The sequence below is a fragment of the Idiotropiscis lumnitzeri genome, chromosome 14 (assembly GCF_059441095.1).
Source record: "Idiotropiscis lumnitzeri isolate Australia: NSW breed Sydney's pygmy pipehorse chromosome 14, RoL_Ilum_1.0, whole genome shotgun sequence".
In the NCBI taxonomy this organism is placed as follows: Eukaryota; Metazoa; Chordata; class Actinopteri; order Syngnathiformes; family Syngnathidae; genus Idiotropiscis; species Idiotropiscis lumnitzeri.
Genome location: NC_142404.1, coordinates 9,654,012 through 9,673,266, shown reverse-complemented (window position 1 = coordinate 9,673,266; position 19,255 = coordinate 9,654,012). Strand labels below are relative to the sequence as shown.

Below are 19,255 nucleotides of genomic sequence, written 5' to 3'. Positions count from 1 at the left end.
CTGGTAGACCAAGGAAGACATCAAAGCGACAAGACAGAAAACTTAAAGCAAGAGCTGTTCAAAACGGAAAATGCACAGCAATACAAATGAGGAACAAATTGGAGGAAACTGCAATCGATGTCCATGACCGTAACAAAGCGCCTAAAAGAAATGGTTTACAGATAGAATACTTAAACAGGGGGGGGGAATGCAAGTTACAATGGGCTAAGGAAAAGTAATCATTGACTGTGGCTATACTGGATGAAAATCATGGTTTCTGAAATCTGCATTGCATGCTGAAACTTTTCTTTGGTAGCGTTGCAATAAAATTTTTCCACATTTGATATTGGGCTGCATGTCACGAAAAGCCACAGTGAAAATGGCTGTCACTACATCTTCAATAAATGTACAAGTTTACTTTGACATTTTGGACACTTTAATTAGTGTTATCAATTGAAAAGTTATTTTTCCATAATGTGTCCACTTTCATGGAAACGGTGCTATTTCCCAAGCTGTGTGAACCGAAAGTCCCGCTGAGCATGTTTGTTGACTTTGCTGCGGCCCTCTGCGAGCCACATTCATTCTCTTCCTGCCAAAGAGCTCCATTATGCGGCATGACGCATATGTCCGCTTTCCCTCCTCACGTACGCGCAATTAGCGACGCACTTATCTCATAGGCCTCTACGGCCGACTTCCTCACAATTCTGCTTATGTGTTTGTGTTTACAGCTAATGTCGCGTAATTGTTTTTTTTTTGTAAACATCGTACGGACTTTTTTTCACACTTTAAAATAGTTCCTCATCTTGATAAAATGTCTGTGGCGTGCTTGACATACTCGAAGGATCAGGAAACCAGACATACAGTGATAGCTTGACTTATAAGCTAACTTTGCTCTGTGACTAATTTCATTTTCTTTTTTGTCAAATTAATTTTCCCCAATAAAATAAACTAAAAAACTGGTAACCAGATTCAGCCCCCCCCAAAACCACCACAATTTTTTTCAGGCCATTTTGCTGCTCTCAGCTGCAGGTTACTCTCAAATTAAACATAAAACGAACAATTAGCATCTGTGTGGCAGTGTTGCTATCTTTTAAACCAGTGGTCCCCAAAAACTCACAGGCTACAGATATGAGAAAAAAATACTTGCAGTACTTCTGTTTTATTCATAATTCGAGGAGGAAAAATGTTTTTTAAAAAATGACCAGCTGTTCTCCGTTATATTGGACTCCTGACGCATGTCAAGATGCTAATTGTCATGGCAGCATTACGTTAATATTAAAGCCACAAGCTGGCAAAATGAGTAAAAACAGTCCAGGTACAAAATCCGCGCTGTGCACGGTAGATTTTTATTCATCATTCATTTGCCTTTATTTTAGCGTGAGTCTAACCTATGAGACCAAAACATTTATGAATCATAAATCTGATATTCTATATTGCAATACATTAACACACCTGGGTTTGTTAAACAATAAATGCAAAAAGGGCCTTGGGAAAAAAAAAATCACATTTTAAATCACCATTGCAATAATGAAGAAAAAATACAAATCAATTGCATTATTTGTCTAATTCACTCAACCTAGTATGACATAACTCGTGCTCGCAATGTTATTGAGCGTGTGTTGCAACGTGCTTGTTAGTCAATGTTTGCAGCAGCGATCCTTTCACAAGTTACTAAGTAAAAAGGTCACAAGCCAAATGTACATGAGATCAGTGGCCGTGTCCAAATTAACAGGCTGCGACCTCCGAAGGCTGCTTTTTCGGCCGCATGACGTCACTTTCGGCGCGACACGACCGCGCGTGGTGTCCAAATTTACCATGGGTTATGCGGTCCATATAAGGCTACATGAGGAGGAGCCTTCTTAGGCTTCGAGGACCCAGCCTGCGAACTGGCCTTCGGAGGTCGCAGCCTGTTAATTTGGACACGGCCAGTTTGTGGTGCTCTCTGTGTGCATGGCCCCTTGCTGTCTCAGCAACGTGCTATTAACGTTAGCATCTTCTTGGTAAATTTAATTGGGGTATGTAATTGATATTGACTCGTAGCGCTCACATTGTGCTGAAGAGCCAGATCCATTCCTGTGTTGAAGTAAGATCCAGTTCAGATTCTGTCGTTATCGTCACACTTTTCATCTGCAGCAGCAACGTGTACTTTGACAATAAAGCCGTAGTGGTATTTGATTGACAGTTGAGGGGGGTGTGGTTTCGGCATATTTAGTGGACACGCCTACAACAGTCAAGAGAGTAGAGATCTGCTGGATTTTGAACAACTTTGACACCACAGTAATTTTATACACTTGCTGATTTTTCACGTATTCAAATTTTGCAGGTTTGCTAACAGCACTCAAACTAAGATGTTTACTTTCCCTTAAAAGTAATCCTCAGAATTTCCTCTCATGCACTGTCAAGACATTTGTGGTGTGCAAAGAAGGGGGTCAACGGAGTGGGGGGTAGGGCGGGGGGTTCTGCATATGATGGGGTCATCAACATCCCTGGTCCATCGATGGAAAAATGTCAGTGGTTAGCAAAATGTCTTTTGCCAAGTAATAAAACACATTGTCAACCAATAATTAATTTGCACAATCGTTTTTTTCCCAAGTTTTTTTCTTACTGATGTCATTCTTACACGCAAATCTATTATATGAGTGCCAATGTTATGCTCATAAAAGTGTCACTTTGATATTAATTGTTTATTATTCTCAAACATTTTAAAGGAAATGTTTGACTTGACTACTCTTTTAGAGTGTTGGTGTTTCGGGTCAAGCACATTGCTCTCTTCAGTAAAACAAATCAGTCATTTCAGGGGCTTTTAACGTTCCCATCTGTCAACCTACACTTTGTGATGAAGTGCAGTCACAGACCTGTAATTAGGATGCTGCATACATCAGCTCACTGTAGCACAGTAATGGGGAATGTAGGACAGCAGAACACACGCACACACGCACGCACACGCACACACAGGGGCTGTCAGCTGTGAGCGCAATGACGCACGTCGAGCCTCTGTTAATATTGCACAGCAACTCCAAGAGCATTCCTTGACAGGCATTCCTTTCCATTATGGCTGCTGCCCACTCAGCCGAGCAGCTGCGTGCCGATTTAGCTCCCCTTTGCAGATTGTCTTTCTGCGCTCTTGTTCAAGCGCCTCACCTTTCATACGTGTAACTCAAGCCGCCGCCGGCAGGCAGCTGCGCTTTTAACACACGACTGACTGTTGCCAGCTCGCATCGGGAGACATGCTTCTCAAAAGCTTCAAAACCTTCCAACTTCAAATTGTTCAAGTTTTTTTTAGGATATATACGGAAACAGACATTCTTCAAATTGTCACATTTTCATGCTAAAATTTGCGAATAAAGAGATATTTTACATATTGACCAATTGCTCCTGACCAAAAATCTCACATTTTTACAGTATTATACATTTCATGGACATCCATGCGAGACCTTGCGTGGAGGCGAAATAATTATTTTGAACGAGAATAGCGTTCCCATGCATAATGTCATTCACATTTTACAATTAACGTGTGGTGTGCCTCAAGGTTCGATTTTGGTCACATTATTGTTCAGATTGTATATTCTCCCTCCTGGCGGTATAGAAAGTATCCATCCATTATCTGTTCCGCTTTTCCTCATGAGGGTCGCGGGCGTGCTGGAGCCTACCCCAGCTGTCATCGGGCGGTAGGCGTGGAACATCCTGAACTGGTTGCCAACCAATCACAAGAACCTTTACAATACATTATCACACATGTGTCTTTTGTTGCATCACACATTCCGATCATGACACGACTATCGGAAGAGGAAACTCAGGTTCATGGCGGGGCCTCACTTGAGTCGTTTTGCAATTAAGTGACACCAGAGAGACGCCGCAAGGTTGCGAATTGAGCACGTATTGCAAGTGAAGGTATGAGTCACCATGACTTGAAGTGGTGAATACTTGTTTTGAATTTTTAATATGCAAACTTCAACTTTTTATTTTTAAGATAACACTACTGATACCAGAATAATGAACATGTTGTTTCAGTAATATTTGTTTGACAGTGTCAATTATAACTGAGCATTATTATTGTTGTATAGAGGAGAATTTGTGGTGAAGGGTGATTATGTCTATTGATTTATGTAATGTGATAATAGTTATTTACGTATTTAGGGTTTTTAAACATCCATATAACACTACATGTTTATGATAATTTTATTAAATTGAAAAAAAAAATACTTGTTTTATTTGTTATGGATTTTTTTTTCAATTAATTTTGATGCAGCTGTCCTTTACTTGAAAATATTTTATATGTGATCTTGTCCGGTTTCATTTCATGAATTTGTTTTCTTTCGGTTTTAAAACATTTTCTTATTTCTGTTTTCTTGATGTAGTTTTTTAAAACTTAATTTATTACACGTTTTATAAAAATTCTTTTCAATTAAAATATTTTTTTCTTTTCCTGTAACTTTGGGAAAAATCACATATTTAGCTTTTTTGGGATATTTTTCTAAAGCTTTTTAGAAACTTAATTTATTATATTTAAATTGCTCAGTTTAATTCATCCATCCATTATCTGAACCACTTTTCTTCACGAGTGTCGCAGGCTTGCTGGAGCCTCTCCCAGGTGTCTTCGGGCAGTAGGCGGGGTACACCCTGAACTGGTTGCCAGCCAATCGCAGGGCAGTATTTTAATTGCATTTAATTAAATGTATTGCATGTACCTTTTAAACAATTATATTTAAAATGAATTTTTATGTATTGTGCTTGAATTTTTTTTTTTTTCATGTATTCAATATATTTATTTGTGTATATATTTATATCGATTGTTGATGCACATTTTGTCTTAAAATAAATTTAATATATTTGGTATAGTTAATGGACAGTTGTTTCTAATTTTTTATTAATTTAATGTAAAAACTAAACGTTGTTTGTGCATTTTTTATGCAGCTTTTCAAACCTAATCAAAAAATATAATTCACTGTTAATTTCGGCGAACTTTATTTTTGTCTATTTTACGCAAGATTAGATTTTTATTTCTGACACCGTGCCACGCAAGTCTACTAATCACTTGCCCTGCATGGCATGGAAACCAGATTGTGTCGTAATGTTGCATTTGAATGAGCACCGCGTGCAATATTGACTGCAGGTTATAGGTTAATACGATGGTCTCGCACTAATGTGACCCAAAGTGAGGATGCACCTCCTTTGTTTAACCTGCATTGCATCGCACAAGGTCATCAAAACGTCATACGCGCTTGTGTGCAGGATGTCCATGTTGAATTGGTTTTGTTCTCCCCTAAGTGGGTCATGTGTCATGCTGGCACAACTGCCCCGAGGACAAAATGACGATGAGCATTGGCAGTAGCAAGGATGAGCGGTTTGAGCCAGAACAGTCATGGAAGCTCTTTTGGGATTTGTCGAGGTAATTATCAGACTGTGCCCAGAGATATTGAGTCTATTTTCTCCGCTGCTTATCTTTTTGTTGTCACTTTCAGCTCACAGTGTTAAAGCTCCACTTGGCAAAAAACAAGCTCCTGAGTTATTTCTTCATGAAATTCCCCTCTTGCACCCTTAAAAGTGGTAGGCTTTGAAGTTTACATATCAGCTGCACTGGGCCAAAACCACTGATTTCACAATTTGGTCAATTTCATATATTTTCACAAATATATACTATTGGTCAGTCCTCACATGCAGCTGGATGTATGTAAATACGCATTTATGTATGGATAAGTTGTATTTATTTATTTATTTATTTATTTATTTATTTATTTATTTATTTATTTATTTATTTATTTATTTATTTATTTATTTATTTATGTATTTTCTTATTTATTTATTCATTGATTTATTCATTTATTTATTTGTATGCAACTAACAATTATTTTAATAATTGATTATATAGACGATTAATCGATGAATCTGGAAAAAAAAAAGGTTTTCATTTCCATCCCTTTATTCAAAAACAGGACTGTATTTTTAATTGGCAGTGCAGAAGAAACACATTTTAATTAATTATGATTCAGTTCTGAGGTCTGTCCAAAAAAATCTGCAAACCTGTTATTTTCCAAAGTAGATGTTGCAAATGGTTGCAAATTTAGTAATTTGTAAAAACACAGAGCCTAGGATCCATTCAGAAGAGTTGGTTGACATGACTGGGGAGAGGAAAGTCTGGGCTTCCCTGCTGAAGTTGCTGCATCCGCAACCCGACCCCAGATAAGTGGTACATAATGGATGGATCCATTAATTTGATTATCAGTTCGTTGTTGATGAATGGATTAATCGCTGCTCTAATATAAATCACTTTTTGTTCAGGACCTCTAATCTCTAATATCACTAACAAGCTTTGTTTACCTGCCGGTTGAGAAGCATTACCTGTGGCTAAAGCCACACTGTGACGATTTTTTTTTTCTACTTTCTGGACCAGATGTGGCACCTCTGCGGTGATTGGTCGCAAAAATTAGGTGGTTCTTCGAGCGAAGCTGTCGAGATCCATTACGAATGCTGACTTAAGTGACCAAATATGGTTCATGTGCTGGAAAGAGTTTAACATCAATTTCTTATCACTTGGCTGCTGTATTTTAAACACATCACTCACCGCGGACAAACCCTGCCATCGTGAGCCTGTAAAAAGCGAGCACGGCTGGATGGCCGCAGCTCTCACAAGCTTTGAGCAGGAAAACCCGGTGACCTAGCTGTCTGCATGCATTGACGTAGGAGATGGAAAAAAAAATCTAATGGGGAGGATAGGGGCTCTCGGGATGGAAAATCCTGAGTCACCATCACAATTCTTCCCACACGCAAACATATGTCCCTGCAAGGCTTTAGAAGGAGAGACATTTATGTGACAGTCATAAAACTCAAGGGGCTCCACAAATGCTAATATGATATATTTAATGCTCTGTCCTCCTGTCTCTACAGAAACTCCAGATAACTTCTGTGTGTTGATGTTGATTAACGAGCACATTTTCCTAGACACACGCTTTCGCGATTTAATCGCTTGCTGTGGGGGTCACTATCATTCTTTATTGTCTTTTCCTTTTATTGTCTTATTTCCTTTTAAGTTCTGTCGTGTTCTGAGGGGCATAGATGAGATTTTTGAATACAGGGACGTATATATATATATATATATATATATATATATATATATATATATATATTGTATAACAATTATACAATTATAACATTATTAATTATAATAATAATGTATTTTGTCATATTTATTAATTGAGGGCTAAATTCAGCAACAGGTGATTTTTTCTGAAACGTCATAACTATAAAATACAACAAATGGTAAAATTCAGATTGTCTAAGCTTTGAAATGTCAAACTTAAAAACAACAACAAAAAAAACAGAATATCTGAAAAACCTGATGTGCGACCAAAAAGTTATATTTTTTTTATATACACAAAAAATGCATTTATGGACACATTTATTATGGACCAGTTCAATTATATCAATCCTCGAATATGTGTATTTCGTTCTTCATTAAAAACAGATTGAATAGCAAAACCGAGAATCACAGTTTTTGAATTTTTCCAATAACCCCAAAAATGGCGTGCTCACTTGATCTCTGTGCGCATCGTCAAGCGATCGAACAAGCCCGAGGCTATTTATATTTATCTTATTAGAAGACAAGTATCATTCTCACAAAGAAATTACGAGGAACAACAGAGAAGTCATGCTAATTGCTAAGCTAACCTATGATTGACATGTATCAATTAACACCTGAATTTACCGCTAGGGTGATCAAGAAAACTCTGGTTGGAACACCGTAAAGCAGAGAGTATCCGACTTTTTACAGCAAAAAAGCAGGCAATTTCTTAAACATCAGGATATTCATTTATAACATTTAACTGCTAACTAACATTTACCAGAACCAGAAACCAGAAATCAGATCTTCACATATAGATCAAATCTGAATTTATTGATGCAATAAACTATTGTTATGCTATTGTTGTTTCTTCTGTCCTATTTTTCGTCCATTGACTCTTTTTCTTCAGTTTGTCCTCTCTCAAACCTCCTTCTGTCTGACTGCATTTCCACTAAATAGAAACAGGATATCAAAATTTCCTGTTACACAGCAAAACTGTTGCGGCATAAAAATGCATACCAATCCACCACACCACATAATAAAACAGCGGAATAGGATATGTTAAAAATGCTAACAGATTATACCATGAATAATTCATTATTTTAGAACGGAGGTAGTATGTGTGCTGCACGTGTTGAGTAACAGTGGCTGCGGACTCCGCGGTCATGACACAGCTCTGCGAATATTGCGTAAGATGGAGCTGTGCAAGGTCACCAAAGGGGTGGAGGGAAAACAATCTGCAGACGTCAATAACCTGCAAAGTTTGCAAAGGAGAGAGAAAAGAAGCAGGCTCAGGATGCAAACAGAATGAGAATATTCAACTTCAGACTTGACGCCCGTTAATTTCTTCTTCGTGTTTGTTTCTCCCACACAGCGTCACGAGGCCCTAGCATCTCATAAAGTATTTAAAAGGTTGCACTGGCTGCTGAACTTTAGATTTCATAACAGGAAAGACGAAAATGTCCCCCGAGAGACACCTTCGGGCAACTTGCACAAGAGATGGTAATTATTTCAATGTTTACACACAAAAATCCTCAGAGAACCTGCTACTAAAAGACGGATGCTTTTTTTTTTTCATGTTTTTACAATTCATTAAGTATAAAGCACTTTGTAAAACTAAAGAGGCCCCCAATGTATAAAACATTCTCAACATAGAGCAGGCGTGGGCAAACTATGGCCCGGGGGCCACATGCAGCCCGTTAAACGTCTTAATCCGGCCCGCCGAATTTGAAAAAAATCAAATGAATAAACCTTGTTCATGTTATTTTCAAAATACTGTGATTTTATTTCAAAGACATATATATCGTTGTAATGCTTTTGTTCACTTTTTTTTAATTAAATGTATTTTTTTCTCAGATGAGGTGAGGTTACCGAAACACTTCATCCATCTGCTCCTGGTCTGGAACCTCTGTCAAATTTTAGAACCCATCGTGGACCGTCAATCAAAAGGTTTGCCCACGAGCTGTCCGCGGTGTGTGGAATGCAACACTGAGTGTGTATTAAATTGCTTTAGAACTCAAACCCTCACACTGATCTTAAAGTGACCAATTCAATTTCTGGACCTTAACCCAATAGAGCATGTATTTTACCTCATGAAGAAGAAAATGAAGAGAAAAAATCCCCAGAAACAAACAAGAATGAAAAATAGCTGCACTGAAGGCCTGGAAAAGCATTTCAAATGAAGAATACTACAGTCTGGTGACGTCGCAGGCTTGATGCACTTATTGCAAGTACGTATGTTCTTCACTTTAAGTTGATTTAATAATATCAGTTTCAATACTTTTGCTCTCTTGAAAAGTGGCTGGGCGCTATCCTGAGTTGTTGAACACATCAAGATGTCAATACCATTAAATACAAGCGGATCTTTTGTCTCCTATTCATTTTATTATCTAAAACGCAAATGTTTTCAGTAAACAAAAACAAAAAAACTTTGGCATTCCAATACTTGTGGAGGTTGTATGCCCCAAATGTTATCACTCAAACCCATCCCACATTCTTCTGAGGAACAAACCTATTTGCAAGAGATCTGTGAGGAAAATGTCAAATGTGAGAAAAGTAAGCAACAAAAAAGTTCAAAGGTTCCATCTGGCTGCTGCACACCCCTGAAGGGGATTTGTGTGACGCATGAAGACAGAATTCACACCAACACAACGATCGCACTGTCTTACATGTGTCCTTTTTATCCTTTATCTATAGTTCAATCTCATTCTCCTATCTCTCACTGTTCATAACCTATGTATGCAATTAAAAAAAAAAAAAAAAAGCATATTATCTGTTGTCTCTATCTGCTCTCTGAAAACCGGATACAGGGACAAATTTCTTGGTGTGCGTTGGTCTTAAAATAATCATTCAAGCCATTCACCCTTTTTTTCAACTGCTCTGCCTTCATCAAGTGAATTATAATGTTGTGTAAGTGTGAAAAAACGCCAAACTCATTAAATTTGGCTGCTTTACAGTGAATACGTTGTGATTTCGAACACAGTCTCTGTATTATTATTTCCAGTCAGACAAAAAGAGAGAGAGAGTGGAGCTATTTTCACCTTCTATTGAGCGACCCCCCTCCTATAATGGACGTGACAATCAAGCGCTATCAGGGCCGCCTCCAAGTGACGCAAACTCCCTGACGCGGGGTCGTGACTGCAGGTGCCACGGCTGCATGACGCTCCTCCTCCTCCTCAACCCCCCCCCACCCCCCCTCTCAATGATTTGGATAATGTTGGCCTGAGGGTGTGGGTGGTAGGAGGGGGGCTGTGATAGGACAGTGGGACAAGAGGTCTGGATGACATAAGCACCAGAAAACAGAGCGTTGACGAACTTCCTGCCTGGAGCTGAGTGCTGTGTGAATGCCGAGGTGACGTTTGTGTCACTCACAGGGACTTGTCACTCACACCAAAGTGTGTGCGCGCGCGCGCGTGTGTGAGCGCGCGTGTGCGTGCGTGCGTGCGCGGGGGTGCGCGTGCGTGTGTGTGTGCGGTGTGCGTGTGTGCGGTGTGAGAAGGTAATATCTGCTTGAGTCCTCGGTCTGATTAGAAACACAGTGAACCCATTTACATGGTGCCACTGAAGGCAACACTACGTCACAACTTCAAATGACAATTAGCTGAGGAATTCAGAGGAAGTCAAAAGAAAGCAAACTTGTCAGTGTGTAGCACATTGCGGCGTGTTGGCGCCCATATTAAGTTTTTTTTTTAAGTTTAAAAAAAATTACTTCAACCTCCAGAATCCCGCAGCCCCCACCCCTCTTTTTTTCCATCATTAGTCCCATTGTAAATACATCCCCATTGTGTTGTAATAACATAGTCTTATGTAACTCAGGTCCTGCATACAACTTTGCAAATGTACTTTTGTTTGTTGCTAGGTTGGCGTGGAAAGCCAACCGTGAGGCGTTGATACGCTGCGGAGAGAAAGAAGATCCATGCTGAGACTTCACAGGACAGCGTAGCTAAATGTCCGAAATATAACCAGTCGGGGTTTGCGTGCACATACTTGCTCTTGTCCGCTTAAACCTGTGTAAGTGGAGGAGTGGTCGCCACGATTTTTGGGATTTTGTGGATGTGATCACATGAGCTCAAGTTTGATGTCAATAAACCCAAAGGTTGGAGTAGTAATGTGCATTTGCATTTTGGTGGCGATCGGTCGCCGTTTTAGACAACCAAACTGACAATTCCAGCAAGATTACCTCGCTTGCCTTCCTGCTGTGAACTAGACGCTGAAACCGGAAAAAAATAACAATCCGAGCTCCAAAAGGGGGCGTGCCAATTTGTCGTAAATCTCCTTCAAGAATTACCTACGAACTGATCTGACCAAAATTTCGAATTCAGCATTCGTTTTCAGCGGCCATTTCACAACTCAATTCGAGTCAGCAACGATTCGTATAGACAACCCCAGTAATCATTCGCTGTTCAAGTCACATTTTAAAAATTCTATGAACTCTGCAGCAATTGACTTCAGTTTCAAATTGTAAAGATAAAGATAAAGATGTCCTTTATTAGTCAAACAATGGGGAAATTTGAGGTGTTACAGCAGCAAAGATATAGATCACACATGTCAAGATATTACATCTTCAATATGATTTCCAGCCCTTCCGATGCTAAGGTCGATGTTCTTTGCATGACGCACATTGGCATGATGCTTTATGTCCACTGACTGAGATCTTGGTCAGACTTCAAAGAGTCGCAACATTTCATTAGGATATGTGTATTTATTAAGAAACTGAGTGTTAGAGGCTTGGCACAATTCACATTGATTTGTTTGGAATGTTATTGGTAAATTAATATTATGTTATTTATAAATGTATTTTACGACCAGTCCACTCCACGGTCTGCATCAAGTGAATGAAATTGACAAGTTTTGGTCCATTTTCTCAATAAAGATTTTACTGCATTGTTCTGAATGGGAGCAACGAAATGTAGCAGAAACATCAATTGCCATGAGGGCCTACATCACATGATTCCATATGAATTCAAGATTTTTTTTTAAAAAAAAGCAAGTAATGACACTGGAGGAATTTGATCACAAGAATGTGGATTAATGTAAGAATACTGAATGGGATAGCAGCTGTTGGCTGTTGGAGTCAATACCACAGATCCTATCATACCAACTGTGCGCACTTACTCAAATTGGGCTCGTTTGTGGAGAAGAAGAAATTAAAAGAATGAGGCAATTAAGACCATAATAAGGTCAGCGGATTTGAATCGTCAATTAGCCAGCTAATGATATTTAAATAAACCTCTGCCGTGAGCATCTCTCCCACGGCGGCGTCACGCATGGACACTTTTTTGGGGGGGCGGAACGGTGTCAGGAACCAACTATTTTTATTAATAAGGCCGCAGGGTCGAGGCCGGAAGGGTATCGAGATAACGGCCGGAAGGCAGGCGACTGACCGGCAAAAATGGTCAAGTGCCCAGCTCTGATGATTTCCAACGGAGAGTTTGTAATTGTAGTACCATGGAGTGGGCGGAAGGGGGCGCGGACAAATTCCTCATTAAAAGTAGGCGTTTTTCAAGTGGTCACTTATTTTCTAATTTCTTCATGAATAGATAAAAGAAAATAACTAATTTCAGTTTACGGATAAATATATATATATATATATATATATATATATAAAAATTGAGCTTGTTAGAGAAAAATGGGCCATCTTGGATCTTGTCCTCCTTTAAGCCCTCAACATCTCTTGGCACGGAGACGACGATTTAACTTCCAGTTTCTGCAATTATTCGCAGCAGGCAAACGAGTGCGTGGAAGGCCAAGAGGGAAGCGAAATGCGTCATCCGCCTGAATTCGCAGACGCTGTTCCTCAGCATGCACGCGCACGAACGCGCGCGCACATGGGGTTGGTAGTCATCAAATGACTGCACGTGTCTGTCGTCTTCTGCTTTTCTGATGGCGTCAAAGCAGAGACTGAAAGTAAATGAGCGAGGTGGTGGAAAAAGAAAGAAAAACCCTAAGTGTCGCATCATTCACAATCGATTGTCACTGTTTGACAAATATTACAACATCTAATTATCAGATTGTGGGAGGCCGTGTCACTGTGTGAAAGCACACAGTTGTGTCAATATCACGCTTTCAGCTATGAATACTGGGTCATTTGTTCCAGCTAGACCCAGAGCAGTTAAGAATCAATCAAATACTACCAAACTATTTTCAGTTTGATGCAGTTCAGGTCATTAGTATATCAGCTAATATTGTTCAAAGGAAAGCTATGAGTCAATAAGAATGCCAGCATCACCAAGAAGCACTTTGTTCGAGTCCCTAAAACAGCATAGTTACTTAGAACCTCCTCCTCCCCCACCTCGATGGCGCACTACTCAAATGGGTCACTCGTGGCGAGTGTTCAGTACTATCATTGAACAAATGAAATTCAATTCTTAATATTCTATTAAAACTGATAAAAGAGTCTAAAAAAATATGCAGACAGATTCCAGACACCACACCTCATTACATAAAAATTTTAATGGGGTGAAAGTCATTTCAGAACAAAACAAGTTACTTACAGCCGTCACAGCTTCAATATCTGGCACCACTCAATTCTTCCTACAATACAAGCGGGAGCATACGAACTTTAAAAAAAAAAAGAAGAAAATTTAAAAAAAAAAAAAAAGAAAGAAGGGAGGGGCGACTGGTGAGAATGGTACAAGGAAGCAAATTGTCGTGGCTTGTGGTTCAGAAACGTCCTGAGCGCTCTCTGTCTCTGGAGCGGCGTCTATCGTGGTCTCGTCCACCTCCTCGGCCTCCTCTGTCCCGGTCCCTTGAGCGGGATCGCCTTTCTCTGGAACGTGACCGGGACCTGTGACGGCTACACGAACGAGGAGGGACAAATAAGCAACCACTTCCAACAGTTTGGATTGATTTATGTGCTGAGTTCTGTAGCAACACAAAGTCAAATCAGCAAAGCATCGACACCATGCATCTGGCACAAGTAATACATTTGTAAACGTACCCTCCCTTCCGGCGACGTCCATACAACTCTCTCCTCAGCTCACGTGAGATGGGCTTCAGGTGCATGAAATTGCAGAAGCCACCTCGAGTGCATTCCCTGTGGAAAGAGGAACACTCAGAGCACAGAAAACATACAAGCTGTCAGGAGGACAGCGACTTCACACACTCGAAATATATCAGTGAATAGTGGTGAATGATTATAAGGGAAGAAATAATCACAATTATTTTTGATTGAGATTGAAATCAAGATTTATAAAACAATTATGCGCTGATTTCAAGACTTTGTATTTATTCAACTGCTCAAAACTATTAGCCTATGCCCAATTAATCCCTTTATCTTGAACACTATTCTTTTTCTCAAGTACACAATGACCTTGTAAAAGTGAAAGTCTTTTTTCATCTTCATTCATAAGCATTACTCATATCTCTATCATATTCACTTCATCTTTGTCAAATTTCACAAGTCTCGGTACTTACTGGGCTAACCTGGGACCTCGGAGATTGTCATGTGGAAATGTGTGTTACATGACCAAAAAAAAGGTCATTGGTTTTATTTAATTTTTTTTACCAAAAGTGAAAACAAAATACAAACTAACTACAATGACAAATCTAAATTCATAACCCCGATGATAACTGAACAAGCCCAAAGGGGAGAGTGTGTGAGTGTGCGGTTGGTGTTACACAAATAACAAAAAAAAAAATCTTAACACACACACACTCACCCCATTTCATACTGGCGGCAGCAAGCTTCCCTGAAGTCTGTGACAGGAGAGAGCTCAGCATGGATGGGCTGCCCGTTGAACCAGCGATTGTTCAGGTCGATCACAGCCTTCTCAGCATCCTCTTCACAGCGGAACTACAAGGGAACAATCACAATGTTAAATAAATAAATACAACGGATAAAAGAAAAAGGAAGCCCAGACTCGCACCTTTACATATACGTTCCCCACAAGGTGGTCACCCAGGTTGTCGCACACGTTCATTTCCTCCACCTCGCCATACTTCTCCTCCATTTCTGTGAAGACCTCCTAAGAGGATCCCAAGGAGACATTCAGGCTCCATTTTCTGTGTACTAGAGGACTAGTTCTACTTAAAAGCAACAATGTGGAAACATCACCTCAAAAAACTCATCATAGTGCTCCTGCATTTCCATGTCACTGATGGCACCTAGTGGACAAAATGGAGAATGACAACGAGGCACATGCCAATACTTTACAGTATTTATTAAAATGATTGTAGTTATTGTACATATATATTAAGACGCTTACAGGTAAGGCCGTCCGCAGACTGCGCGCTGTTCTGAGGGTTGCGGTAAATGTTCAGGAGAGCGATGGTCTGAAAACCAATGTGCACAAATTCAGGGAGATTTATAATGATTTCAAATGGAGGCAGCCGGGCAACTTTAAATCTTTACCCTTTGTCTTAACAGTTAGACACTCAGTAGACATTAGGAACACCTGCACAATCTCATGAGAACCAATGGAAATGCCACATAAAATATTTGGTTTTCATAAAAGACTATTCTCAGTTGTTCCGAGTGCTTGCTGCCACTCCCTTTTGAAGTTGACCAGAAAGCTGAACCAAACAAAGAATTGTGTTTAACCAATGATGACAGTCCGCCAGCTTAATGCTAACAAACAATGCAAATTGCCATCGACAGGCTGGCAAAAATAGCGTCAATAATGGGATGTAAAGCTGTGTTCAATGCAGCATCAAGTTTTTTAGCACAAATGGTGGAGCAACACTTGCGGAAAGCCAATATAACAACATTCACAGGCATATATATTTTTTATATTATTGTGGTTGTAGAAATGCCCTGTATCATACACAGAGAATCATAATATTTCAACCCTGACATGAAGCTAAAAGGAAAAGAAACAGCTCAAGATGCAGCACAACTGGTCTACAATGCTGCAACTACAAGCATAATAATAGACATTTCAAATCAAATCATCACTCAGTGAAAATCATGTTTGCATACGATCTCATTAGATTATGCAGGTTTATCTGATGCAAAATTGAATTTACAGGAAATAAAAAGAGGAATTTACCTGGCTGAAAGTAGGTTTATTGTGCAATCTGGAACAGCGGTCACCATGTCGACAGGCACCAATTTTGAAATAAAAAGAGCAATTTACTCTGTAAAGAGAAACACAAGAGAAAGCCCAACATTCAGGTGAGTTAAGGACTTGCAACCCATAGAGCAGCGGTCACCAACATTCCAAAGAACGCTAGAAAAGTCCATTTCAAAATGTCATTGCAGAGATGTTGGGAAGTGTTATATTATGTATATAAACTTAAATTAATCTGTGCAAAAACACTTAACTTGTTAATGATTTCACACAATAATTAACAATGACCTAAGAAGGTCAGAAACAGATGAATATCGATATGCAACACTTTGTTTCTTAACATGTCCTGAAGTGTTTACCATTTCAATTGATTAGTGTTACAACATTCCTAGGAAATCACAACGCCCCATTACTGTTTAGCTATATTTAGAAGAGGACTTCTTTCGCAGCCTGTGGTCCTTTGGGGCTGCTCTACATCACTCTTTTCCTCTGCACTCTCCTCTGTATGCTACGGTATTTCAATGGGGTTGAGGTCTGAGGACTGAAAGGGCCCATGCACTGGAGAAGCTTGATGCGTGATCACTTTCAACAATTTTCAGTATAACGTTATGCTTCCTCAATAAAAATTGAAATTATTTTAGAATATAAGAATGGGTGCAAATAACTAATTTGTTATTTCAGAAGTGCTTATCAAATTGGCAGCACTTTATATTAATAGAATCAGTTCTCAAGATCTATCTCGCCATTTCAAAAAAGGTTGGTGACCTCTGCAACAGAACCGCAAAACAAAATTGTAAACCTAATAATAACAATTAATTACATGGATTACACAAAACCTACTGTGTAAAAAAAGGGAGGGGAATATTGTTCATTAAATCGACTGCAATAAAGTGACCACCAGCAATATGAGTAATAAATCACGTGGATTTTAGGCAACATGTTATTTCAAGAGTAAAGCTCAAATTAAAAAAAAAAATAGTAAGATCAAATTGAAATCGCTATTGGGGGAACGTGTTACGTCTGATGTGCTGTACTGCTATTCTAAGTCGTTCGAGATGCTACATAGCATGCTTCACGGCGATTTCATTCAAACAAAGACTTGACTTGAATGCAGCAGCATACATGTCGATTCCGCAAAAGCACCAATTTCGGTGACTCAATGTACTAAGGCAATAACATTTTAAGGAGTAACGTGAACTCGTGGAAGTATTCCAACACTACTCGACATGTTGGAGATGCAGGCCAAGAAATGTTAGCAGCGCGGCATTTTCTGACTAGCTAACCAACTAGCTAACGCTACACAGAGTTAGCCGCTAACGATGTAGCGCTTCTAAGGATGTACCAAAGCATACGCATAAAAGCGAAGAGCACCTGTTGCCGTTAAACTGAAAGAGTCGATTTTACTATCCGACGAATTTTTCATAAAATAGCTTACTTGTCTTTCTCCGTCCCAAAAATCGACGCCAAATACTCCGCCATCTTGGCTAGCCCGTGTGCGGTGTGCCTCACCAGCAACACCACGCTTTCGCTTAATGCCCCTTCACAATAAAAGATAGTCTTATTTTTCTCTCAAGCCAAAAATGATTGGCATCCAAAGAGAAACAATGACCTAAATGTAATCCTTCCACGTGTATTCCTGCATACTGTACTTGGTACGCAGGTTGAAACGCTTTCAAATAACAAACAAAACAATTCAACAAAATTGCCGGGGTGGTCAGTCGTGACTATTCACTCTTAAATCATTTGTATTGCATGTTCCTCACAAACACTAAATGCTCAAAGTAAAAAAAATAAAAAATAAAATACTGTATGTGGAACTGTGCATTTCTGGCTAGAATGTCTTTCAAAATAAGAGTTTTTGTGAGTATGTATAATTGAGGGACTTTGCTAAATTGTTCAACAATTTCAATTGGACATTAGCGGACGGTTAAGGCGCAATGGAAGTTATGTCAAGTGGTCTTCAAATTAAGCCATTGGAGGTAGCAGGCGAGGAATTCGGACAGTTTATGTGGAAATCTGTAAACATCCACTTACATACAACTATGTACATTTTATATAAAATTATTGGATACTTGCAATTTTAATATACAATAAATGGCATTATTTCAACTGACATATACACAAAATGTGTACCATGTAAATATCTGAGGGTATAAGGATTTACCACTTAGTCATGTTTTCCTTGTTTCTCCAAAAGCAATTTAACTGCAGTAAAGAATTAGATACAGGCGCACAGGTGAGCAAAGATAAAAATATTTATTTAGTTGATACATTTGTTCACACATGAGAAGCTCAATCGAGAAAATAAGTGAAGCTTGCATGTTCTCCTGCTTGCGTGAACTTCCTCTCTCATCTCCAAAATATGCACATTAGGTTAATTGAAGACTCTCAATGGTTGTTTGTCTGAGACTTCCACTTGACTGGTCACCCGTGCAGGGTGTACATCAGTTTGCCCGCGACCCTCATGAAGACCAGAGCATTAGGAAAGGAATGGGTGGTACCCGAAATGCATAGCTAACTTGTGGTAGATAATCACTTTTAATTTTTGGGCATATTAGCATGACATTTTTTAAAACCCACTGTCTCCTAATTTAAAATCAACAAACATTAATACTCCATTATTTTATTAATTTCAGTTTTGATGATTGTGCTCTTCTGAAATACATTATAGTTAAATTTAAATCAATAATTAAAAAAAATCACTGTTTTGCCAGATTACTCACTTTCTTTCGAGAATAATAAACTCAAATTTATAGAACACTTAACTACCACAACTGCATACAAAGTGCTAAAGTAAAAAAATAGACATAAAACAAAGGCAGTTAAAACAATTAGTAACATAAAATCCATCAACACAATAAAACACTAAAACAATGTTGAAATCTCATGCTGAGGAAAGCTAAAGAATGAAAAAGTGTTTTAAGACAAGTACAACTGTGTATCACTTGGGAAACTAAAAAAAATTATGCATGAGTATCTTGAAAAGTGATATAGACGGTATTTTGTCATTGGAACACATGCATTTATATTAAAAAATAATTTGATTTTTTTTTTAATTAGATTGATAGGTTCTATGGAAAGGTGAACTTGTTACAGTGTGCGAGCAACAGTTTTTAAATTATTGTATCATAAAGATTAAGACGTTCCTTGCCGTCCATGCTGCTTACTAAAATGCATCCTATATTGCCATAACATGATGAAAAATGAC

At 38.9% G+C, this 19,255-nt stretch overlaps 1 protein-coding gene and 1 long non-coding RNA gene across 3 annotated transcripts; one reads left to right on the top strand and one right to left on the bottom strand.

The window, feature by feature from the left end:
* Nucleotides 1-8,318: 8,318 nt before the first annotated feature.
* On the top strand, nucleotides 8,319-9,399 carry LOC148323388 (uncharacterized). The gene is made up of 2 exons (XR_015846552.1): nucleotides 8,319-8,539; nucleotides 8,894-9,399. It is a non-coding gene; the product is annotated as an uncharacterized LOC148323388 (long non-coding RNA).
* Nucleotides 9,400-13,471: 4,072 nt separating this feature from the next.
* On the bottom strand, nucleotides 13,472-17,788 carry u2af1 (U2 small nuclear RNA auxiliary factor 1). Of its 2 annotated transcripts, XM_088314872.1 has the most exons (9): nucleotides 17,657-17,788; nucleotides 17,483-17,585; nucleotides 16,027-16,114; nucleotides 15,244-15,310; nucleotides 15,093-15,142; nucleotides 14,905-15,003; nucleotides 14,698-14,831; nucleotides 13,977-14,072; nucleotides 13,472-13,832 (listed from the first exon to the last, which is right to left on the bottom strand). In XM_088314872.1, exons 2-9 carry the CDS (start codon nucleotides 17,524-17,526, stop codon nucleotides 13,700-13,702), a joined length of 711 nt encoding a protein of 236 aa, XP_088170998.1. In that variant the 5' UTR covers nucleotides 17,527-17,585; nucleotides 17,657-17,788; the 3' UTR covers nucleotides 13,472-13,699. The 2 variants fall into 2 exon arrangements, with proteins under 2 accessions (XP_088170998.1, XP_088170997.1); XM_088314871.1 differs by having other exon boundaries at nucleotides 17,483-17,774.
* Nucleotides 17,789-19,255: the final 1,467 nt, after the last annotated feature.